Consider the following 27,320-nt stretch of genomic DNA (forward strand, 5'->3'; position numbering starts at 1 on the left):
AAGCATTGGGAATGACATGTATTTATTTTTATCTGGGACCCCCACTCTTTGTAAGAAAGTATGACAGCAGACAATTTCCAACAGGAACATTACAGATTTAACGAAAATTTCCCTTTTCAAATGTCCTAAAGCAAATAGAGGCCAATAATACCATGCAACATAACAATAGGGAACATAAGTATAGAGAAAATTTAAATTAACCAGTAAAGCTGATACTTTAACTCCGTGTGCTCTTTGCCACGGATGGGAAAGGATAGCACTTGAGAATCTAACTCTGGATGCAGACGTTACGAACAAGCTGTGGTTATTTGTTTCAAGAGTGACAGCTCAATAAAGTGGTATGAAAGAGAAGAATACTCATGGGAATACAGGTTATCTTTCAGTAGTGCCATGGCTACCAGTAAAAGCCACTGGAACCATTTAAATCAATGTCCCAAACGCCATTCGTTTCCTTCACTTAGGTGTATTAGAAAGTTACACAGAAGTCAAGTACTAACTTACTATGCAAACTGTTTTCCAAAAAAAGAAAACACAAGAAAAAAAGTTTCTAAGAAGGAATGAAGGTGAAGTTTGATTACATGGGCTGTCAAAAAATGCTTTTGCCTATTCTGAAAGTCCAGTACTTTCTTTAACCCAATCTGCTGTGAAAGTAACAGGAAGACTTTCTCACGGCTTCTAAAAGTCAGCCCCAGTACATGAAGACATTATTCTGTATATATCACTGGATACCACAATTTCAATCATATGAACTTCATGAAAACCAATTCAGACACTAATGAACAGATTGCAGACTAGAGGACCAACACTGGCTAGGAGGGAACTATTGAGATAACAGCTCTCAAGGTCCAGTCAAGATTCCTGAACACAGCTGTCAAAAACCTCTCAAGCAAAAAGAAAGTGTGGGTTTTTTTTTTGGTGTTCCCTCCCCCCCACCTCAAGCCCACCATATACCTATAAATAAAATTTGATTTATTAGAAACACATTATATAAAAACTAATTCTTCAAGTATTGTCATTAATTGCTAGCAACAGCTCAACTCTTCCAGGACAAAAGGAATGAAAGTTTATATCTCCAACCAAAATTAGCAGTAGTTCTTATTCATCAGCTTGGTCAAATTATGCTCTGCTCTCTTCTCTGAAACAATGACCAAGAAGCACTTCAATGGAGAGGTCTAAGACTTAGCTCTCTCAGAGCTACTACATTTACAGAGTTGTACTGCACTGTGAACTAGCTTTTGTATTTAGGATTTAATAGTTTCATTTGATCTGTATTTTCTTTTAAATTTCTTTTAAATGCAATATAACTCTGGCAACTTCTGAAGTTCCCTGAAGATGTACTACCATTCCTTATGAAGATGTTTATTAGGTTCTGGAATTCCAAGCTTTATTTCAGATACATATCTCAGCCCTAAATTATCACCACACACCTCTTTACCTTGTCAACTTTTAAAGTTTTCCTGAAGCATCCAAGCAAAAGCAGACCTCAACTAGGTTTGGAAAGAGTGAGCTGTAGCTTACCCAGATTCACTGTTTATCCTTGACTTCATTAATCCCTTACAACTCTTTGTAAGTTTTATCACAACAGTGACAAAAGAGCATAATTAATGATTTCACTAAGAATCCAACATACAGTGTATTTTTATAGTGCAATTCACAAAAATGTCTCCATATGTGTAACTGCACAACCAAGTTACAAGGCACAGAAATCAGTGAATTTTTATCTAAGGCCTCAGTGCCACGACCCAGATCAATTCTTGGCGTTATTTCAAAATTAATTTATTTGAAGGTGATTCTTGAAAAAGCAACCTTTGGTATTTTACCGATTGTTTCCCATCTACATAAACTAAATGAAAAGCTTTCAAGCCAACTACAGAAGTGGCTGGTTTGTCTGTAGTCATCTCCTGATACAAACCAACAATACAACGATAAACACTGTCCAATATGCATGGAAGAGACGAATACACTTACATACACAACTCGTCTGCCTTATTACTGTTCAGTTGTGGTTTTACATTTTCCCTTGTACAAGCTGAAAGACAGCTAAGTAAAATGCTAAGATATAGTGCCTGTGACAGTCTTTTTGTAAAGCTGGTTACAGAAAGTAAAGAAAACTAGGTACAAACCTGAAAATATTAAGCTAACAAATAACTTCATTTTATAACATATCGCACATGACTATGTTTTTCAGACACAGCAATCTCCATTCTTGACAGTAAGATTTCTTCAGTTAAACTTAAGCAAGAAAAACAGTTTTCAACTGAACCAGTGACAGAATAAGTAAGCATTCAAATGTGTAAGAAACAAAATCTAGATTCTCAACTGTAAAATGCAAATATCCAATACTCGAAGAACAGGTATCAGGAACAGATATAAAAATATAAAAAATATAAAAAAATATAAAAAGCTGAGGAACAAGTGGTTTAAAACATCAACCGAAGGGATGGAGTACAGAGTACTGCATTTAAAGAACCCATCTGGTATAGCAAATGCATGCTGACTGTACCATTTACAGTCTCTTATACAACAGACAGGCAACCATTATTAGTCATGACTGAGGGGAAAAAAGGCAATTAAATAATGGTCCAGAACAGAGGTAGGCCTAGCAGGACTGAGTGAAGCCCACCCAATTTGACACCATTTCTTTAGCCCAATCTCTAGTAACTTACCTTTGCTTTTTCACTGGGTTCACTGGTTGTGCCATAGGGAGTGTTATGCAATTCCTTTGAGACAACACACAGAAATTCAGCCTGATCTTCATTGCCATAGTTATAGGAAGAACCAATACTGACCAGCTGAAAGATGAAAAGAAAAAAAAAAGTCAATTGCATTTCCACATAAAACAAATTCCATAAATTCTTATCATTTGTACAAACATTCCTCACTCTTCAGACTGTTGGTTGTGCCTGAAGCACGATTCTCCACTTCAGTGCAAATACATTTTGATGTTGACAAATACACTGACACTCTGATAAGATAAATATAACTTTTCTTTTTAAACATTTACAGAATTAATGACTTACAGTTATGATTATACTGTGAGAGAAAAGACTATAGAGGCAGGCCAGTGGAGAAGTAGCCTGTTCCCTGTTTCTGTTATTTACTGGAAACCTTCCCATCCTCCAAAGTTAATTTTTAAAAAGTTTTTATGTGGTATCTCAACATGGCACGAATTAACATGTAAATGGCTGCATGCAGGAAGCACTTTTGCCTGAAGGGATACCCACCACTTTGCTTACAGAATAACGGTACTTCTATTACAACATATTTTGAGTGGACAAAGACAAAAATTTGCATTTGATTGGAAAACAGCAAGACATGGCATGGTGGGACACCAAGATTAACGTCTGAAATTCAGAGGTACTGCTACAAGGAAATTAATTAAGGAAGCGCTACAAGCGGAAGCCATGTATAATGAAATGTGACATTTTTACAAGCTTCTACAAGTCTCGATATTGGATGATAAATGACAATTTACTGAGAAAGAAGGATATACTCAACATCAGTACTACCTCATACGCACCATGGGATCAAATGGCAGAAATTCCACGTGACTTATCTTACCTTACACACAGTACAGTTACCTAATGCTACAAGCTTTATATAGTCTGCCTTTCCAAGCCAGAATCAATTCAGATGTAGCTTGTTCATTTATTTTAAAGGTATATTTCAAAAACATGACAAGATAATGTATGGCGCTATTACTACTGACACAGATCAAAGTCCTAAGAATCAACCCGTTGCACAGATACACCGTATCTAAATGTCATTACCAAAACTGTATTAAATCTACCTACCAAATCACCACACATGTGATAAGGCTGTCCTATTCCCCAATCTCTATTATATTATTAAAGTGCCCTCATAATGGCCCCATAGAAAAGGCTTCACCTGTTTTTTAGGGCAACAGCACTTTAAACACTGTAATCATCTGTCTAAAAAACAAACTGTGTACTGCCATTAGTCTAGCAGAGCACCAAGGACAGTAAAAGCCTCGTTAAAGCAGGGAAGATGCAGCCAAGATGAAATCTTGGTCTAGAATCTGCACTTGAGGGATAAGACTATTCCCCCAACAAAAGCGGAAGGTAGATCAAGGTTAAAAGCAGCTTCCATATAGCATTGTCAGGAGAAAATAAAGCCTCATTGCACTTTTAAGGAGAGAGAGGAGAGAGATGCTCAGATGTTCCAGCACTGTAGTAAGACAGCCAAGCAAGCACCTCCACAGACAGACAGAGCCAACGTCTACAAAGAGCAGCAGGCAGTTTGTCTGCACAATGAGCCTACTCCATGCCAGGCCCAGGCGATGACACAGTTTTTGGAACCTGACAGTATTACAGCATATGAGGTTCAGCCTCCAATGAACACTACTGGCAATCAACGCTCGGCACTCTCAAACTACCTACTTTAACTACACTGTCTGGGTGTGATCACCAGAAACCTTTCCCTTCCTCCTCCACTCCTAACATCACTCTAGTTCTGCAAAATACATGTATCATCAGTAATGAATGCAGCCTGATCAAAAATAAATATGATAAAGACATTTTTTCCACTAAAACTATGTAATGAAGTTACAGAACCCCAAGGGTTTTTTTGAAGCACCAATACACCCTCACTGGAATACAAAGGCACCATTTATCTTGAGACATTAAGTCAGCTAATCTTTCACAATGGATACCCTGCAGTCTGCACCATAACATATTTGTGTAATATAGGATCACAAAATCCTTAAAGTAACTAGGTTTCTTAGTTGCACAAAATGGACTAAGACAGTCCATTGAAAAGCTGGAAAACCAACCCAGACTTACTGCACCTAGAGAGATGATTTGCTGATTCAGAAAAAAAAAGCAATTAAGTTGGCTGTTGAAGCGGTAAAAAGTAATATATATATTGCTAATATTATATATTGTTATATAATATATTGCTATATATTATATAGCAATCATAAACCATAAAATACAAATGCAGTAACTGCTTCAATTATTGAGGTAAAACGTAGGACTATTTTGAACAGTATTTTTAACCCACTCTAAGGCTAGAAAACATTCAAAAAGTGGGACACAAGTTTAAATAAAGCTACACATAATTCACCTTCTCTGAAAAGAAATTTGAAGAATAAAATTCAAGCATATTATTTGATTTAGTATTCAGTCAACTTTTCTTCTTGCAAAATAGCCATAACTTCATAGTTGATAAGCTATGATAACAAGTACCAGGAGGAAAAATACTTCTTTACTCATTGACAATCAAAAGAAATAAATGACCGCTCTGAAAGCAGGTATGATACAAGATCCAAACATCAGCCAAATCATCAATCCTGGTTCAACAAGGTTGATAGGTTCTCAGCTGATAGCTACTTATACCCCCCACTAACGCTTCATAATCCAAATAAATTGACCTTTTGCACATAAGTCTTTCTAGGAGACATGGCAGCGTGACTACTAGTTGGATAGGACTATTGATTTAGTCACTTTTGCAACATTCAACACAAGTTCTTCAAAATTCCAACACATGATACTCTTGTAAGCAATTCCATATGTGTGCAACTAAGAATGTATTATTTGCATAGTATCAACAGCATGCTAGAAACTTCACTGTAGCTTTTTGAGATGCATCAACAGCAGTAAGGGTGATGGCGGAAAAAGGAACAATGGAAAATGATTGCAGATTAGAACTGAACTGTTGTGTCAGAAAGTATGATCAGAAATAAAGCTATGTTTTAGTACTTGCATTCCAAAAGTCACTCCCTTGTTCCCAGTGTTGGTGGCAACACTTTAAGAAGGATGCTGATAAACTGGAAGGAATTGTTAAGCTCCCCCACCTGTCTGTCCCCCCCACGCCTCCCCCCCAAAAAAACCCGAACAAATCAGAGTAATCTGCAAAACATGTGTTACAATGCATAGGAAAAGGATTTCAGATTATCCAGTCTACTGTTTCTCAGACTTTCTGAAAGGATAAACTCTTTTTGGTTCATGGGGCTTAAATAGTAGAGAGAGTTTTAATGACCAAGAACTTAAGGAAGGAAAAAAAGAACATTTTGAATCTCTGAATTTCATGTATTTGTGTGATTATATATACATATGTATACATACACATATGTATTTTTCCTCATTGTTTTTTTCCTTCCATCACTTGTTTCATTACACTCCTTACTAAAGCAGTGTGATCCTGCTTGAATGTCCCTGTGAGCCCCAACAGTGTCATAACCAAGCATAGGAAAATGCCAGTGCTACTTATCACAGAATATTCATTAGGTCATGATCCATTCACTCTTTGCATGGAATAAGGGTGCTGATGCTAGTAGGCTGTCAGCTGTAACTATAAAATGCAGGAATGGAAAGCATTATTATTATTATTATTATTATTATTATTATTATTATTATTATTATTATTATTATTATTATTATTCCTGCAGCAGAAATACTGTTATTTGCATTCTATTTCTTCATGTGACAAAACAGGTCAGGATTTTCCTGAAAAAACAAAGAAATAACAACAGGGAATTTCCTGTCTCATGAAGCCTGAACTTTTAAGTGAGATAAAAGATGACAATCAGGAAGGGCAAAGTTAAAAAACCATAAGTAAAGGTGGATAGAGACTACCTGATGCCTAGCTATGGTCAGGTTTGTTTTCAAAGATGAAAGATCGAAGAACGATTTCAGGGACAATAATGAAGTAACTTTCTGAAGAACTTTTCCTAAGTCTGCAGCTCTGTGAGATGCTGGCGTCTTTCAAAAAAGACTATTTAAGAAAAACAGATGATAAAAGCAGTATAGCTGAGAGAATAGGTCAAATGACTCCTGCATCGAGTTACTCAACAGCAGCAAAATATATGAATCTCTTCCTGTCTTAAATCAATGACTGTACACCTAAAAATATCCCTATGAATAGGGAAAATGGTTGGTGCATCGCTTTTAGGAACCTCAGGCCTAACTGAATTGAGACAGATCTCAAAACCAGCCACATTGCAATAACTTGCCTATACAGGTTTGCTATACTGGTTTAACAATATTGACTCAGAATCCATACAGTACATTTACAGGACAAATTAGCAACGCTATTGCCATCACAGACAACCGCTCCAACTCACACAAAAAACATCCCTGTCTTTCTCTCCTTCCCAGTGCAGTTATTCATATTAATTAACTCTTCTACTTCAAGACTACCAATTTCTTTCTGTTTCTGTGATGGTCTGATTCTCGAAACTGAGTGAATTTCATAACAATTATTCTCGAATTCTATTTTAAATACTCATACTTTGAATATTACTGCTTCTATTTCAGACATGGTGAATTCCTTGTACACTAGAAAGCTTGTCTTTTTTTTTATTCTACTAACTAAATGTTCACAGAATAAAAGAAAGTCCTCCCCTCAATTTATTTTTTTTTTTTTACAGAATCAGGTTGTATGAATGTAAGAATGGCCTCTACACCTTTTAGAGTTATAATGCATTCATACTACTGCCTTCTCAAAGGATTTGCAAAAGGCTATAAAGATACATACACATCAGCCATTAAGCTCAGCGCTGATGACTGACACCAGGACCGCAAGCATACTTATTTCAGGTCTCTTAATGCAACTGTCAGACTTCAAATCCATGAGGAAGGAAAATTCATTCCCCTCTATATTTTTTTTTAATTTTATATTTTATATTTTAATTTTAAAAATATGTTTGTTTTTTTATTTTAAATTTCCTTTCTTCACTGCCTTCCTTCATCTCCCATTTTATCATGTTCATTTTTACTTTGAGCTATCTAGGACACAAACACACGAATAACATCATGCTGCCTGTACCCTACACATCCTTGACAACAGGCCACATTTCCTACTCAGTTCCAGAAAGTCTGCAATCCCAGTGCATTCATTCTACATTCCAAATGTTACCTATACAATTGCAAGAAACAGACAGAGCTTGGTACGTTGAAAGCAGATTCTGGAATGCAGCTAGGCAACAGTCCAGGTTTAAAATGTAGAATTGCATGGCTAAGTGTCCATGTCACAGGCAAGGTTCTGCTCACTTTACTGTCATGTTATCTTCATGATGTTATACTGATCTTTCAGAATTAATAAACAGCAAGGAAAAGAACATGTATTTTATTGATGAAAAATACTGCAGAACACCAGGTTCCCAAATCAATTCACATAAAACTCCAAAATGGAGCACAGCTATGTAAAGAACTGGGAACTGCCTTCCCAAACCTTCCCAAACTTTTGAACATTGGGAAGTACCACAGCAATTAAAAAAGCAGTGACCTGAGGGTGAGGGGACCAAGAAGGACGAGACAGCCTAAAAAGCCAACAGTGAAGCTATGATTCTTCGTTTAGGTTTCAAGAAAATTTCCTAAGGGGGGAAAAAAGAAATCATATAACAACAACAACAAAAAAAAACCTCCAAACAAAAACAAACACATGCCCCCCCCGGATGTTCTTTCCCCTTGAGACAAGATTTAAAACTGCTAGGTTTGTTCTCCCCTCCCTTGTCTATATTTTATTTCTGAAAAAATGTGTTAGCCATTGTTCCAGTTTGAATATAATTCATCCACCTAAAAAAAACAGTTAAGTTCTGAGTTACCAGAAATAAAAGGTTTGAACTCATAACTTAACTGGCTATTAGGATGGATGAAATACACTCAGATTGGAACAATGACTAACACAGAAGTGTCCCTTTCTGAACCCAGTGAACTCAAAGCTTAATTTACACCGCTCCTAATGTTTAAATTGTACCACTTTCACTTAACAAGCATGGATCAAAGGCTGTTAACTATGGAAGAAGATTTAAGGAAAAGGAGTTACCTATTGAGAAGGTAAGAACTCTTCTTAAGAAAAGCCTTTAACTGAATAACTAAGGGGTTTTTGCTTGGTTGGTTTTTTTTTTATTATTATTTTTACAATAAGAACATTCATAATGTATAATGAAATACCGTGAATATAAATAAAAGCCAGTCACAAATACACACAAATTACTACGTGCTGTACATCCAGGAATAAAGTGGAATGATTTGAAAGCAGCAGAAACGCAAGGAGGCCAAGCATATCAGTGTGAGGGCAAAAAGAATGGTGTGACACACCTCACTGCAGCATTTCTGGAAGCATCTCTCTTCCCCTTTCACTTCCCGTGACACTATCAGCAGATACTCTGACTGCTGGGCCCGGCCACAGCTGTACTGGGAACCTATACTGACAAGCTGAAATAACCAATCAAAGCAAAACACAAAAAGAAACCTTTGTAAAGCTGAAGCACATACTGTTATCCAAATCGTACAAATAACAGATCAACTCAAATGTTCAGGTAACATTTACTTGCCACTAGAACAAGTTGCTATCAAGCTACAACTTTCATTTCAACATTCTTAAAATTTACGGGGGCAGTTGCAAAGCCCTTTGTAATTTCAAGGGAAGTTAAGAGTTACTGATAGCAAGTCAGAAAACTCCCCAGATCACTGCGGTGTAACCAACTACTGTGAAAAACATGAACAAAGTTTGGTGCATTATGAAAGTACGCATTATTTTCCTGTCATACTTGCCAAGTGCAGAAGGTAACCTGGATATAAGACTGAAAGGTGTTATGTAAAATGATATATCAAGCCTGGATATGAAAGAGCTTCATCTTGTTCCAGATATTGATAAACAAAATACAGCTAAGGAAACATACGAAGTCAACTAGAGGAAAAAAAACATTGAGTGCTCTAAGTTGGTTTTAGAAGGGGTAATTTAGAGAAGATCCAAGAAAATAGCTGGAGTAGAAAAAATTGTCTGTCTTGTTCCCATAAAATTCAGTACCAAGAACTCTTGTTTATGCTTGCCAAATATCTAATAATTCAGAAGTTCAGAACAACCTCAGCTAAATTTCTCAACTTGTTATTACAAAAAATATTTTATCTTAATAATACACGGCAATTACTATCCCATTTAAATTAAAGCACAGACTGTCAGTGCACTTGAGGAAGATTAGAGCTTTAAATTACGTGTGAAGAACTAGACAACAACTTCCTATTCTGAGTAAACTGCAGATTACTACTGATGAGAAGTAATGAACAGTAAATTTGTTTTTATCCTGCTGTTATGTGAATAATTTTGAAGGCAGCAGCTAAATACCATCCTCATACAGTCAACATATTTTAGACAGCATTATGGTGACAGACTCAGGTTACATTAATCATTAAAATTTACATGACTGACACACCACTGCTGCCTAAAGCCTTTGTATGTAGCAATTTTGTATGGCCCAAAGTTTCTCATTATGCAGTATTGCCAAAATATTGTTTTTTCTGATTGCCTGAAGAGGTTAACAATTGAAGCTAAAAATCACCTACAAAACAACCCACAGAAATCACAAAAGTCAGGCAGCACAACTATTGGCAGTAGTTTTTGGACTGGGACTGATACATAATTGCAGTATTCTAGCAGCCCTTTCACTCCTATTCTTTGGAAAGGTGCATCAATACATCCACATAAGCGCACCAGAAGTTTAACACCTTCCACTCCAATTTAATCACCACATCCAATCGTATTTTACAAGAAAATTTTGAAATGTTAAGGGGAAAGAAATATTTTTCATCAAAACCAACCCCTTAAACATGTTATATAGGGCACAGAGCACAAGGACTCTTGACCCATAGGAATATCGTTCCTCTGAAAAAGCTGATTTCTATCCCACCAATGCTAATACGTACAAAGTGTGGTAGGTGCCAACCCAAAGACTGCTTCTGAAGAAAGCACGCTGCTGAGCAACACAGGCTTAGAAAAGATAAAAAAATACAGAAATGCTACAGTGTTTTCACATCTTAACAATAAAACTGTTTAGATTATACAGAATGTTCTAATCACGTTTCAAGTGAATGACGTCTGCTAAGAGCAGGTCTGCAATACAACCACAGGAGAGATTGGCCCAGTCTGAGGTAATGAGAAGCTGAGTATTACGAGACCATACAGCTCTTGTGATTATCTACTTCAAACTACGTGTCCAAGAGAGGGCAACATGGGGGAGGGAGGAAGTAGGGAGAAAGCTAGATGAAACAAGGACATAACGCTCAAGAAAACCTCTGGAATTTTCCAGTTCTAAAAGAGATTCCAAATTCTAACAGAGATTATAAAAGTTCTTTCAGCAGTTGCACTGTCAAAGCAGTATTACTCCCAAATACAGTATCCCCAAAGAATACAAGGCTTTAGGACAGGTAAAAGCTGCAATATCATTTAATCTGTTAAAAAGTAAAGAATCTCTATTTGTAACGAAAGCTAGTTTCTCATGACAAAGAAGAACGTCAAAAAAACTTTGTCAATGCACTGGTCAAAAAAGTGTCATGTGCATTAAGGGAGAGCTTTTTTTCAGGGACTAAAACAACATTCAGCTTCCGGCATGCCAAACAGACCTGGTAATACTTGAGCCGGAGAACTGAAGCATAAGAACCTTTCTCTGTGCTGGTTTAGTTTATTTGATCATGGCTGTCTGCATGACACCAGAATCTTACCCATTTCATCAAACACAAACAAAATGTTCTCTTCTACCTTTGTGTGCTGTACTTTTTAAAAAATGTTGCTTTGTTGTGTTATTAGAGTGAGACTGCACAGGATAAGAGGCTTGTGCTTATTCCAATCTCTCCTACAGTTGACACCAGACACTGAAAAAGATGCTGGCGGCTATGCACTTGTGTCTCACTCGAGAGTTAACGGATTCATTGCTCCAATGCAGTTTAAAAATTCTGGCAGGTCAGGAACATGAAGGATGAAGAGGCCATGTAGTTAGTTTCTTATTTACAGAGATCAGCAAAGATAACAGAAATATCTTTTTGCAATTTTACAATGTATTCTTGAATCTACACATAAAGCTATGTTTATGCAGAGCAAAGAATGAAAACTTCCATGTAGCTCACACCTATCCAGCTTTACATCCATGCTGGTTAAGTTCACCCTCCTATGGGTCCTTTATCTGAAGAACCATTGTTTGGGCCTAACAAAAATTTATCTCCCAAGGCCATCTCTTTTATATCTGACCTGCCATTCATATAAACTTGTATTAGATGATTTTGGTTTACTCAGCCTTCAAATGCTCGTGTGTAGACACTGAAGAATTAAACGTCAAACATGATGTAGATGTTTTTATAGAAAGTCAGCACAATTTACCTCCTGGAAAGATACAGTTTTTTGTCCTCTGACAAATAAGAATACAAATACCAAATTTTAACTTAAAAAAATGAATGCACTTAAAAAGATGCATAGAATTGACTTTAAACTCCACTTTCACATAACTGCATTTTTAGAAGACTTTGTAATTATATCCCGTATGGGTTTTTTACCTGTTCAAATTTCCAGCCATCAGACATTGTGGAAACCATTTGAGTAAGTTCCTCTTCCTGGCACTGCAGCACCCTGTACACGTGTTTGACTGGCACCTTCAAGAAGAAATACAAGATGCTCAACACAGCATGGAATTCACCGTTTATGACTCATCTAAAGTTGCCCTTATTCTTTAGAAATGGTAAGCAACACCACCTTGAATACCTTGCCCTTTTTTTTTTTCTAAAAGAAATCTCATCTGTTCAGAATCACCTTGCAGAAGACTCAATGCTTCATGAATGTTTCAGGCACTAAAAGTGCTACTTAACAGTTATAACAAAATAATCTTAAGACTTACCTATCATTCCACGTGATAGCAAACCACATCATTCAAAATCAAGGTTGAGGTTCTACAGAGGCATACCTAACTTTAAGGAAGGTCCGACCATATTAAAAAATGTCTTTATTTTCCTGTCAAAGGCAATGAATAACTAGGACCACTTCAGCTGAAACCCTTCAGAAAATGCCATCAGAGCAACTCTGCTATCCCACAACCCAGCTGCAAGAGAAATTTGGCAACATGAGTTCGTAATAACTCCACGAAGACTCAGTTATCAGGGACGGCCAGAGTAGCAGAGTTAAAGAACAAACTTGAATACTTTCTTTATTTATCAGTTTCTCTATCATATTCACTTTCATGAAGAAATATTCATGAGCTGCTATGAGAAGAGGCAGTGTCTTCTCAACTACAGAGCACTACAAATAAAGAAACTAACTTTGCTACAAAGGCATATGACAGGAGCTAAATGGCATCTGTATGTATGCTGTATAAACACACTGTATAAACAGCAATTATACTGTAGTTACGCAATCTCATCATATTCAGAGTATTTACATGTACACGAGAAAAATATATTCTACAAAAGCTGTTTTCTGAAATAACTATTTCCAGAAATGATATTATGACAAATTCTACTATTCCTTTTCAGTTTTTGAACAAGAACTGGAACCATATGCCTGTGCCCTTTGTAAGCAGACTGTCAGGTACTGGTGGTTAAGAATAATAATCTTTGTGTACTAATGGTTCCAGCTCAGCTAGTGATGGAGGCAGCCATTTAGCATCTTACCACGGAAATGAGCAGTTAAGGAAAAAAAATGGAACCCACCCACTATTTGCCACAGAACAAATAATCAAAACCACACCAGAAAACAGCCTCACCTGTGAGATTTTGCTGTCTCTTTCTCTTATTTTGTCCTTTACCAGTTTTATTAGTGATGTGATATTGTAGAATTCAGCCTCTTCCAGTACACCTAGTACGAGAACATTTTTTGGAAAGAGAGTGTAACCAAAGATTCCACACCAAAACCACCAAGCAGTTCCTAAGATTATCTTCTCTACGGCTACAGAAAATAACATATTCTGCCCTAGGAACAGTTCATTTGCCAACTTAACGATTCTGGCTTCCTTCAGGCACATGTAATTCAAAGTTTAGCTCCTAAAACCCCCCCAAAGAAAACTGATTCCATTTCACATACAGAATGAGAGGCAGGAAACAAACAAAAAAAGGAGCACAAATGCCATTCCATAGCAGACTGATGGACCACCATAGCTCAGGCCTGCCTCAGGCTAGAATACGAAAGGGAAATTCAAATAGTCCTACTGAAAAGCTCTGCAGCTGCTTGTGGGCAGAAAATTTTTCTTCCTGACATTTGAGATCTTCGACCCTGAAACAAAAGCTTCAAGATACTTACTACAGACTGCTCCTAGTTACACGTTCAAGCCTCACCTGTTCCCCACACATACTATGTGTTTCACAGCGCACATGGAAATTATATAATCTCTTTGATTGATTTCTTCAGTACCTTATTAATACAGTTTTAATACTATATGGTTTAAAACAGTCATCCTCTATTAGGGTAAAACTGGTATGAATTGGGGACAGGGAGGGAGAAGCTGGGAGCAGAATTTACTCTTTAAGAGCATATCCCACACATCTGAACATTCCAGAACTTCACTCTTACTTTGCTTTACATCTTCTAAAGCGTGTTTCACAGCCAGTATTCTTTTGCTCAAAGAGGACTAAACTCAAATATTTCACACAGTCACGATGCAAAATTATGCAATAAAAGGCATCTCCCCTCATATTTGAATATTTATGTTCCATTTCTTACTGGGGATGAGGGTTGTGAAATCAGGAATCATACTGAAAACACCCAAACAACAGCATATACTATAACTGCATGATACCTATCAGCTTCACTTGAAACAGATCGATATGCTACACTGATTAAGATTTACCATCTACTTTTAAGTTACTATTGGTGACTCAAAAGCAGTGAAAACAATAAGCAAGTGACAAGAAAGCAAGAAATTTAGTAACACCTTACCTTCCTCAGCTAGGTCCTTGTTAATAACCAGTTTCCCATGTCTGAGATAGTTCAGCACTGGCCCAAAGTAGGTTGGGTCTCTGTCTATTAAATAGGCACCTGTTTCATCCTAGATTAGAAAAGAAAAACAAAAACAAAAACCAAACCAAACCACCACCAGAAACAAACAAACATAAACAAACAAGCCAAAAACCCACAATGATTTGGACATCCAAGCAGGAATTGCAAGCTAATATTCAGCTTAGCATCTGAATAGCAAGCAGGTATTCAGACATAGTCACATCCCTTAAAGCCAAATTTATTAAAGACATTAAAAAGAATTCAATAGTGTAGTTGTAATTGTATCAGTCTGATCACTCAACTCAATCATGTACTACACAATTTCTCTTACCTGATCAATTCCCCCCAACCCCTTATCAAAAGTTTATCAACATTGTTAGCGTGAAAAATCTAAGCAATGAGAACACCAAAAATTAAGGTTAAAAATAACACTTAAAAACAGGAAACTATCATTTTGTTTGGAAACCTGAAGAATCAGAACAAAGGCTACATTCCAGTGAGGTTCAAATACCAGCCTTTTTTTTTTTTTAGATGTACTAATACTCACAGGGTATTGAGAACAGCTGTGTACCAAGCAAGGGTTGTATGTGCATCTTCTAAAAAAAAAACGTATACTGAAGATGCAGTTCCTACCTACCTCACATTGACAAAGAAGGGACAGATCAAACTAAGTGACGCTATCCATAATCTTTGAGAAGTTGTGGAGATAGGGGGACATCCCAGAAGGCTGGAAGAAGGCTAATGTCACCCCCATCTACACGAAGGTCTTAACGGAGGATCCAGGAAATTATAGGCCCAGCAGTCTTACTTCAGTCCCTTGGGAAAGGTATGGAATGAATCCTCCTGGGGGCTATCACAACTCAAATGAAGCATGTGATTGCGAAAAGCCAGCACGCATTCACCAAGGGCAACTTGTACTTGACAATCCTGATCACCTTCTATGACAAAGTAAACAAGTCGGTTGTGGGGCGAGCAGTGGACATCGTCTACCTGGATTTCTCCAAGGCCTTTGACGTGGTTCCCCACAGCCTCCTCCCAGAGAAACTGATGTGTTACGGTCTAGACAAGTGGTCTGTATGGGGGTGGGAACTGGCTAACAGGGCGCACCCAGACGCTCCTTTTCAAACTGGCAACCTGTCACAAGTGGGGTCCCCCAGGGATCGATTCTAGGCCAAACACCATTTAATATCTTCATAAGTGATCTGGATGACGGGATAAAGTGTAGCCTGACAAAGTTTGCTGATGATATCAAACTGAGAGGAGGAGTGCACACTTCAGAAGCGAGAGCCACCCCACAGGAAGGCCTGGATAGGCTGGAAGAGTGGGCTAACGAGAACCTTATCAAGTTCAACACGGACAAGCGTAAGGTTTTACACCTGAGAAAACATAATCCAGGAGTTCAGCACAGGCTGGGATCTACCTGGCTGGGAACGGCTCTGTGGAAAAGGACCTGGGGGTCCTGGTGGACAAGGTCAATATGAGTGAAGAGTGGGCTGCGTTGGCCAACAAAGCCAACAGGGTGCTGGGGTGCATCAACAAGGGCATCACCAGCAGAGACAGAGGAGTCATTATCCCACTCTACTCAGCCCTTGTCAGGACATACCTGGAATACTGTGTTCAGTTTTTGGTCCCTGCTATGCAAAAAAGATGTGGACAGGCTGGAGAGGGTCCAGGGAAGGGCCATGAAGGTGACTGGGAAACCTGCCATATAAGGAAAGGCTGAAAGAACTGGGTTTGTTCAGCCTTGAGAAAAGAAGGCTTAGGGGAGACCTTATCACCATGTTCCAGTATTTAAAGGGCAGCCACGAAGAAGATGGAAATGCCCTTTTTCAGTGAGTCACATGGGAAAGACGAGGGGTAATGGGTACAAGTTACTCCAGGGGAGATTCTGTTTGGACGCAAGAGGAAAATTTTTCACAATGAGAATAATCTGACATTGGAATAATCTCCACAGGGAAGTGGTGTATTCCCCAACACTGGGCACTTTTAAGATTCAGCTGGACAGGGTGCTGGGCCATCTTGTCTAGACCATGCTTTTGCCAAGAAAGGTGGGACCAGACGATCCTTGAGGTCTCTTCCAACCTGGTATTCTATGATTCTTTTTATAATTACAAGCTAAATGCTTTACACACTTAGACACACTGTCATTTTAAAAGAAGTGAAGGGGTGTTATATTTTCTATAAAATTAACTGTTCAAGAAAATGCTAATATATTAAAATGTGCTGTCAGTTAACCTACACTCAGAGCAGACAGTGCTTGATGAAGTCTAATCACAATTTCTTCTGACCTAAACTCATGGTCTCACAGAAGCAAGACTATGCATCAAAACCAGCAGACAGATGACATGCATAAAATGGTACATTTTTACTGTTTCACATTTAAATATATTTACATTACCAAAACACTTCACAGAATCACAGAATCACAGAATTATCAGAGTTGGAAGGGACCTCTAGAGATCATCTAGTCCAACTCTCCTGCTAAAGCAGGATTGCCTAGAGCACATTACTCAGGACTGCATCCAGGCGGGTCTTGAAAATCTCCAGGGAAGGGGACTCCACAACCTCCCTGGGCAGCCTGTTCCAGTGCTCTGTTCAAAATGAACAATCTACAGATACAACCCAAAGAAATTAAATTAGCTGACAAAGTTATGAGTTATAAACTGAAAAGTATTATTTAATACAGGAACAGAAACCAGTGAAGTTGGAAAGGAAGATCTGAAACTGATACAAAGAAACACTGTTTTAATGAAAAAAGCACAGTCTTTGGCCATCGGTTGAACTGAATTAAGAAATGTATGGGCTTACAAAACTGTAAGTCATCCCAGTTAAGGGAAATAAGTCTCTAGAAACAAGTTTCTTCAATAACATTACTCTATTCTTTTGCACTACAATGTTTTCTCACGTCACCCTCTGAAGCAATACTGGCCACCAGCTCTACAGCATTACAGAGATAGACAGGTGGGTCACAGAAGCAAAATTACTAAAAGCTCTACAAGAAATCTCATGTAACGACAGCTACTTCACTTCTTACACAAAAGGCCTTAAAAAAATTATTATTTTTTTTAATAGATTCTGGCATCTGAAATTACTTTTACCTGAGTAGATTTCTATATACTAAACAAGATTCCAACAAAAACACAAAGGGAACAAGCTATGTCAGGCTTTCTCTTTCAACTTCCACCTAATGAGAGGTCACCAGCAACCTGCATTACCTGAATTTGTTAGCCTAGCATGTACATCAGAGCTTATTATTAGCACGTGTACCAAACATGCTGTACACTTAATGGCAGCATCCACTCTGGGAAACATAAGATAGAATTGCTTTTGTCTTATACCTATTTTTAACAATTTTCCTCATCATCCACAAACTTCTTATTCATTCTATCGTTTCTCATCTCACTTTTTCCTGCTATATTCACTCCTTTCCTAGCCACTATCAAGTTTTCTTCCTCACCAAATTACCATCTAGAATGTACTAAAAAAGCTTAATCTTCACACTGATAAATACAAATACCGTACCAAACAGATGTATAATATACCACACATGAATAAACTCCCATCTCACTAGTGTCATAGTTTACTCTATGAAGACTTTCAGGCAACAATCCGTCTTCAAAAAATAATTAAAAAGGTGAAAAAGGAACCCCAAAGTCTTATAATTCATGGTGTAATAGTAACTTTTTCACATTAGTAAATAGCATTAGTTAAAGTTTAAGAACACTGGATAAATTCTACCAGTGAGCAACCCAAATTCTGTCAATAGGATTCACTTTAGTATGTAAATTCTAAGCAAAATTGTGAATAGACTTGCTTACCCAGATTACAGATATGATAAACATGCATTAATTAACATTCTTCCAAAGAGCAAGATGGGTGTCTTGGACTTTGACCTTGCAACCCAGGTATGGTACAGACTAGTGCCAGGGAGTCAAGACCCAAAATGTAGACCATTCAGTGACGAATACCTTAACAACATGCAAAGAACGTACGGGCAAAAGGGGCACAAAATTGACTTCCTAGGCACCTTCCTACAGAAAATGCCTTCTCACTCCTCCTTTAGAGAGAGCTGCCTGATTATCCTTCAACGTACACTAAGCACTTCATGTTGAAATCACTAAAAGCCGATTACACTAGATCTTTAAGGATATTTATGTAAACACACATCCAATAAAAGCTGACACAGCAATGTAGTCATCTGCTCCACCTCGAACTCTCAAAATATGGGTCATAAGCCTTTCCATGCCTTCAGAATATTGTCAGGATTGGCTTCATCCACATGTACATGAAAACACACTGTATTCTCATGTGTAATTAGCCTTTTGGACGCACTTTCTAAAAGAAACACTTTTGTTTTATTGAAAGCTTAATAAATTGCACTTCAAATGTGATCTAGACAGCTTAAAGGGGTAGCTACAGTTTGCACAGACATAACTGAACGAGCTTTAAGCTTGCTAGCTTGAATATCAATAGACTGTTTTGTCCCAGCCATGGTACTTCCTCCGCTAACTACTTAATTAGGTTTCTACAAGCTTGAGCAAGTTTGAATCTTCACTGACATAACTAGTGTGGATATTTTGAAGCCATTTCCCAAGTTTCAGGTGAATACCACAAATGCCAGATAAATTTATATTCTAATAAGGTCTCAGTTTTCTCTCTTGTAAACAAACAAGTGTTAATATTTAGCAGAACAGCAGCTAAAACTCAAGTTTCCTCCCTATTCAGTATAGTCACACCACCCCACATTTTGACCCCATAGGTGTTCCATACAAATTTTGCCACTTTTTGTAAGGATACTTAAAGCAAATGCTCCAGCTGTCTTTGCGCACCCAACACAAAAGTGCTAATTAACCACATGGGTGTTTGTACTTTTACCCAGTTCTATTTTTGCATTACATTCTTCTCTCTACCAAGAGTTTCTCCTTCCTTGTCCATAAGTCCTAGACCTTTTACATACCCGCGCCTTTTTATGAAGACACCATTTAAAAGACACCACTGCCGGGGAGGCTGCGTTTCTTTATTACCACTCTCCCACACCAATGTTTAGTCCAAGTTACAAATACCATGGAATTTCAGAGGAAGTCTAAAAACTTGCTCTTAAATTTTCAATTACCTGGTTCAGCGTACCAATGAAAAGTCAGTGTAGCTCACAATCATATTCCTTCTTCCTTAAGAATTAACCCTAAAGCATACCTGCAATCCAGTATTCATGGAGACAGGAGACTCAAAATGCACATGTACTTTCAAAGAATTTGAAAAATATTGACCAAAACATTTAAATGATCATGTATTCCAGCCTCAAACATTTCCACTTCAATCTTTATAGAGACTGGAGGGAATCATAATGGATACTTAGCCTGACCTTCATTTAAAACATACATAGGACTCAATTTATTTACAGTGAAGTTTAACATCTAGAAAGTAGTGGTGAAACATAACCATTTTGTGCAAGCCGTTCCAATAACTGATTACTGTCACTGTGAAAAACATGTACTTTCTAGCCTGGACATCTCTAGTTTAACGCTTCACCAGCTGGATCTCACAATACCTTTCCTAAACTGAACAGGCTTCGCTATCAGAGTTCTAGTTCTCCATGTATTTACTTCTGGACTGAGAAGTCACTCCTTAAACTCCTTGCCAAAAAAACAGTTTTGCTCTTTATAACCTTCTGCCAAATCATATTTCATCTTGTGACTACCCTCTAAGTTCTCCAATTTCTGAGGTGACCTTGAATTGCGGATACCGGACATCAGGTGCAGGATTCCAGTAGGACTCAAAAGTAGGACCAAATACATATATCTCCCTAATTCCATTTCACATTGTCCCCAAGAATTGCATTAATACACTAGCTGAAGTATCAGAAATTTATTTCCAGTTAATTATCTTCATTGGGGTCAAAACTAGTCTGAAGCCTTCTCCTCAAATACTTTTCCAGAATGGACATGGTCAGAATCCACACTGCCAAGCCCTTGGCTCAGAGCTGACAAAAAACTGACATCATTTGCATATACCGAGCAACCAGAAGTTCTGCTAAAGGCAGCAATATGCACAGAAATACAGTAATATTTGGCACTAAATCTGGATTTAGAAATAATTGTCTCTCCTACCCCCTATGCTTTTTAAATCTTGAGCTAGATGTCCAGAACACATTTTTCTCAAACTATGTGACCTAAAAACTTGGAGCATCAGCAGAATGCCAGTACTAATCAAAACTACGTTAACAACACAGCCCATCTAACTAGTCAGAAATCTCATGGACAAATAAAGTCTATCTCAGTTATACCTTAGAATAATGACTAGAATTAAGACACTTTTTAGTGCTGACAGTTAATGCTGTTCTGCCAGGAAGATTTTGATTTTTCCAAAATATTCAGTGCTTGGTTGCTTCCTTCCTTCCTTAACAGATTCCACCTCAGTACAACTACACTTAACTTTAGAAAGGCATTAAAAATCAAGCATGAATACTGTTGCCAAAAACCTTATTAAGGAAGGCTGATAATCTTCTCACTTAGGGGTAAGTTTAAAGAATGATAAAATACTTAATAAAGGAAAAACTGGTATATAGATAAAATAGGAAGGTGCTGAAATCGGGAAATATCTGGCAGCAAAACTTACAATACAAGTATTAAATAAGTTAAACAAGGATGAAAAAGTGAGCAAGACTCTGCTTGTCTATTTTTACATATTCATCTCTAAAGCAAGATTTAAATACTCTGTAAAACAAATCCCACTGTGAACAGTAGGTATGACCATTACCACTCATTCATTTGTTGAAATGATTCTCAAATAGTCTTAAAGACAAAGAGACTTAAATACAAAGATGCATCTCGCATTGTGAAACATACTACATTCAGAGAATCAACGTCACTATCTCATTCCATTCAGCACCAGTTTTGCCACAGGGTGTGCCAAGGTTAATCCTTCTTCTGTTGCAACTGGAAACATATCTAATACCAATAGACGGGTTGCATCGCCTTGTTCAACATTAACACCTGAAGACAATTGGAAGGCAAACACACTACCTTTCTTGAAGCCTTCCAATTCCTTTTAATAGCAAGCATTAAGGAAATCTTATGATTTATGTAGTTAAACAACAAAAAGCCATGTTGGTGTAGAAACTAGAGGAAAATCGGTATGTATGCAACTGTAAATGCAATTTGTAAAGTACAACATACGAGCTATTTCAGTTTCTTATTCACATTTCTAATAAACTCATCCAGTTATCCTCTTTCAGAACTTCTTAATGTATCAACATGGTTAACTTTGATATGCCTCACTTGGTGAGCTTAGGCAGAAACAACTCTATTATTCATTTTTGGTTTTGCTTATAGTCTGTTCTCGTCTGAGATAAGTATTTTTTATGGCTTCATTTTCTAAAGATTCTGATTTGACAATTTTGCAAACCAAGAAAAAATGTGAACTAAACTTTTTTCTTCAAAGACATATAGTTACTGGTGTACGAGCTTATTTAATTACTGGCTTTTCTGCCTGGTCTTGCTTCTAGATGCGCAATCTGCCCCGCTCCCTTCTGTCAGTTGGGACAACATTAGAGCTTTCCACAAGCTGGTTTAACTCACTGAAGTTATAGAAAAATACACCTCCTCCTTCATTTTTGCTGAATTACGTACTTATCGGATGGAGCATGATCAGAACAATATGAAATGTGCCTATGAACTATGAAACGTGTTTTGTACTGGGAGCACAATTCAGTATTAATCTGTTGAAAATACATCTAAAACTTCCCCGCCTGAGTTACTGAAGTGCATCCCAGACAAATTCCCCATACAGGAAACATGACACGCCTTGTTAAGATGAGACTTTTCATAGTTCTTTCAAAGAGAGGGCTGTGGCTATCAGTTTTCATAATCTCATCTGCTGGCTCATCCCTCAGGATTCTCCCGCCCCACCTCCCCCACATCCTCACCTGGAGGTAGGGACGAGTATTTCTGGGCTGGGTGTAACAGGCAGCAGCCCACATATGAGCTCAAATACACATTCTCTCTCACTTAAATGTTTAAAACTGGGTGCTTAAAACCCACATGACTTTTAGGAAGAATACAAAATGGAATCAAACCCAGAGAATTACAGGTCAAAGACCAGCTCTAATGCTCCAAGTTTTAAGAGGGCAGTATCTTTATCTCTTAGCCACACCTTGTAAGAACAACTGTTTTATGAGCACAAAAATGCGCTGCAGAGTAGTTGTTGTAAATAATCTTTAGAATATGATTAAGAAAAACATGCCAATTTAGTATCAGGTTACAGCTCACAATGGGACCCCCAAAAATAAAACCATGCGGGAAGAAACAAAACTATTACTATTAGATTTTGATTTACATATATGTGAAAAAGGAGAAGCAGCAGAGTGCAGGATGATAACACAAGTATCACTAATTATTCCCTTGAAATATCTGTGCTCGTCTGTTAAAGGCATCTGATATTTCAAAATTAAACCACACAAACATCTATCGATGTGCTATTGTCTCAAGATGTATATTCACAAACCGGTGAGATGTCAGGGAAGGATTTTTTTTTCCTCTTAAAAGGACATCTATAATATCTGTTATCATTCAGAAAAAAGAAACTGCTTGGATTATGTTTTGCTGTTTACAGGAGATGAAGAATCTAAAGATTCTGAATCAAATCCCTGGAAGAAAGGCTCTGTGTGTTTAAGTAATCTTAGGTACTGTAATTAATACACTCTGGTGGGTAATCTAAGAGGTAGGCCACTTCTGCAAAATCCAAGATGACAGGTGACTGCAGAAACGAGGCTCTGAATGGTTGAAGTGAAAATCAATGACTACAGATGGTCAAGACAACAGGACAAGAAACTCTGACAAACGTACTAAAAAGCAGACCGTGGTGCATATTTAACCAGAAAACCATCAAATTGAAGATATCCAGGTTCATAAGCTTAGAGAACGCATCTCTGAATAAGAGGATTTTCTCTAAATCCAGATGTTCCACAACAATTTGTAGTTCTCTCTATACTTACTGCTTGCCTGATGTTACTGATCTGCACGATAATCTATTAAAGATAACTACAGCACCTACAATTTTATAAAAAAGGCTACTCACAATGACAGGACAATGCAATTTGTTTGCATCTTGCTAAAGGGGTTTCCATCAGACTTCTACATCGGCAGAAAAGGACAACACTTAGTAATATCTAAGCAGCTCAAACAATGTATAGGCACGTTCCTTGTAAGCAAAGTATCTCTTTCTATAGTTGTGATTGCAGCTAGCTTGAAATTGTCGTGTACACTATTAACAACTATAACTATGTTTAAGTCTAGAAATGTGAAAAAAATACATCAGGCTTCTCCATATCCTACCAAACAGCTAAATAACCTTAGCATAAATGTATGATTTGCTGCTACAACCCAAAAATGCAAGCACAGTAAAAGAAAATGTTTAGATTAGTAGTCTCATGAAATTTTTGCAAGATAGCAACACCTCGCTGATTGTGCTTGTGAAAGATGATTGATTTCATCAATTGGTGAAGAAAGGCAGCCAGATACCTAATTAGAACTAAAGCATTTCTTCTAAAAATGTGCCTTCTCTCGCTCCCCCTCTGATGACATTGAGAGATAGCAAGTAAGCAACTTTTTTCAGTGGAACAACTTAAACAGGAGCCTTAATTATTAAGCGTGCCTAATCTTTTATTTAAGAAACGTTAGAAGAAAGCTTTCCCACTCCCTCCCAAGTAAAGGCAGTTTCTAACCTATCAGCAAGCCAACTACTTCTTTAAATTTATTTTTATAGGTCAATTTAAGCTAAACCTCTCCAAAAAAATAACCCCAAGCCAAATTAAAGACAACAAAACCCAATCCTCGCACCACTGCACTTTAAGGTAATTTTTCCCTAACTCTGGAACACTATCAGGTTCTGTTCTCCACTTGCTTAAGCACTTAAACATCCTTTCTGGAATTATGCATGAGAAAATAAAGAAGTTTACTACTAGTCTCACTGGAAAAAAAAAATTAAAAAAATTGATATTTAGAAATCAACTCTCTATTTTCAACCTGTTGGTTACATATTCAGGGGTTATAAGGTGTTTCCTTCTTTTCCCTAAGTGTACTGTACTGGAAGTCTATTTTTGTCCATTATGCTCCAAAATCTCTTTCAGAGCCAGCACTATATACAAATACTTTATATCCATTACTACATACTACTCCATAAATAAAAGCTTAATCAGTAACTTTTCTTTCCCTACTCAAAATGAGTCAGAATGAACACCCGAATATTCAACATCACCCACCATTTGCCGTCGATGCAGAATAAGTAACATTTTACTCAGAGCGCTGCCGAAGCTCAGACGGCTCTGGCTCAGTGAGGGAGGTTATTATCAAAAGTAGCTTCATCTGGTTCTTGAAATTGAACAAGAGGGTAATGACAGTGCAGAAATAACACGGCACCGGTGCAGGCAGAGAGCCCATTAAAACGCCAAAACTAAACCCCCTCGGACAACATAAAAATTTGGGCGAACGTAGGGAGGCCCCTGCGCTCTCTCTGCTGTGTTTACAGGCGGTTGGGTGATTCACCAACCCGACGGCCGGGCACGGCATCAGCCCCCCCCAACACCCCCCCGGAGGCAGAGGGACCCCGCCGGACCCCATGGGCACTCTCCTCCGCAGCACACCCACCCGCGGGGCGGCGACCCGCGCTCACCTTGTCCGAGTCCAGGTCGGGGTCGGCCTGGCAGAGGCGGAAGAGGAAGGACTTGGGGTCCCTGCAGAGCGTCTGCCGAGTGGTCAGGAAGCAGGTGCCCCCCACGTTCAGCCGCACCCACTTGCCGGGCACCGCGCCGGGCGGCGGCGCTGAGCTGCACCGGCGGCAGGGCCCGCCGGGGCCTCCCAGGCCGAGGCCGCCGATGGGGGGAACCGGGAAATCGCAGTGGTTCTCCGCCGCCATCCTCGCCGCCGCCACCGCCGCCGGAAGGGTCCGCCCCAGCTACAGGTCCCCGGGCGCACCTCCCACCGGAAGCGGCCCGCTCCGACCTGCTCCCTTCCCGGCGCCTGCGCCGCCGCAGAGGCCCGGTCCGCCGGGGCCCTGCGCGACGAGGGGCGAGCTCCCGCCTCAGCGGGCGAGCTCGCGCCGGCCGCGTCCGCCGCCCCCGCGCCTGTCACAGCGCCGCCCGCGGGCCGGAGGTCCCGCTGCCGCCCGCCCCCTCCCCCCCCCCCCCCATCCCGGCGGCGGAAGGAAGAGGCGGAGGCCGGGCCAGGACCCTACATGCCTTTATTACAGACTACCAAGCATAAGTGAAATCCATCATCCAGTCACTAACTACACATCTACAGCACAGAGATCTGTCGAGAGGAGAATAAACAGTCATTAAATTATGAGATATGATTAAATCATCGACCGATAGAAAATTTATATAATAAAGCCAGAAAAAAAGGTGTAAAATATAGTTTACAATAATTATTCACATTCAAGGCTGTACATCAATACATACAACACCATGGCCCCGAACATGAATTCAATCCAAATAATTCATATATTAGAATTTAAATAACACAGACTGAACTAGAGGCCAACAAGAGCCAGCAAATAACCTTATAAGAATAAAAATACAAAAGTGTGTATCTTATATCATTGCATTATTTGCTTCTGTTTTCACGAGTTCTTGGAGGAGGGGAGATTGTTTTGTGGTATTTGTTGGGGGGGGGGGGGTGGTTGTGGTTTTTTTTTTTTTCTTTTTTTTTTTCTTTTTTTTTTTTCTTTTATCTGTACATCACAGTTACAGCTACAAACCAGGTAGAGAATATTACACACGTAACTGACTGCCACCAACCTGAAAACAGCTAGCATACAACTATCGAAACTGATTATGGTTCCTGGTTCCTATTTTTTCTCTCTTTCATCAGATACAGTAATCTTAAGTTCTGCTACAATTTAGAACATTTGCCACATCCAATCAGAGTTAGTACATGGTCATCGGAAGCTTTGTCAAATGGCAATCATCTACATTCACTGCCATGCTGACAGACAGACCAGGTTATTGGGTGCTTAAGAACCTCTCCAATTGTTTGCTGTATACAAAGCCATATTTCTTCTGAGAAAGAGGAAACATTCTTAAATTACCAGTCTTAACTGAAAGCATGCCATTTTGGGTCAGAGAATTACTTGTCTGTGAGCTCACTTGATCAACTGATGGGCAGGCAATCTGTGTCATGAAGCTTTGCAGGAGCACTTCCATTCAATTAATAAAATATTTGCATAAAATATTACAGGCATTCAGCAAAATTTCAGATATAAATACCACACCTATTTGTGCAATTCACTAGTAGAAAGAATGATCAGAATCCATAGACCACATCTTTAGGCAACTATTAATACACAAGTTCTCTCCTCAGCAAGGTGTTAGAAGGGAATGTTTTGTCCACAGGCCAAATGAAGTAATTGCGTTGACTTTACTATATCATTTGAAAGAAACTGTGAAATGTACATGTGGGAAATCCTCAGGATTCTTCAAAAGTTCCAGCACAAAATGTAAGGATATCAAACACATTAAATTAAGCATATTGAACTATGAAAATGGATTACAATTATCCCATCTTTGTTTCAACCTACAGAGTTTTTTTCCAGGCTTATATAGAGCAGAT

The 27,320-nt window shown here is 38.5% G+C and overlaps 1 protein-coding gene across 2 annotated transcripts in view; it reads right to left on the reverse strand.

The window, feature by feature from the left end:
* Positions 1–27,320, reverse strand: part of LOC309677456 (BTB/POZ domain-containing protein KCTD5) — a 66,928-nt gene that overhangs the window by 8,091 nt on the left and 31,517 nt on the right. The window contains exons 14-18 of one of the 2 annotated variants that reach the window (XM_082490254.1): positions 14,656–14,764; positions 13,487–13,578; positions 12,288–12,383; positions 9,063–9,179; positions 2,667–2,792 (exon numbers count right to left, since the gene is read on the reverse strand). In XM_082490254.1, coding sequence (XP_082346380.1) covers positions 2,667–2,792; positions 9,063–9,179; positions 12,288–12,383; positions 13,487–13,578; positions 14,656–14,764 — 540 coding nt within the window. Of the gene's footprint in view, positions 1–2,666; positions 2,793–9,062; positions 9,180–12,287; positions 12,384–13,486; positions 13,579–14,655; positions 14,765–25,383; positions 25,685–27,320 lie in introns of those variants that run through there. The other variant, XM_082490253.1, reaches the window with a different exon arrangement.

Source organism: Vanellus vanellus (assembly GCF_965231255.1).
Source record: "Vanellus vanellus genome assembly, chromosome: 14".
Lineage (NCBI taxonomy): Eukaryota > Metazoa > Chordata > Aves > Charadriiformes > Charadriidae > Vanellus > Vanellus vanellus.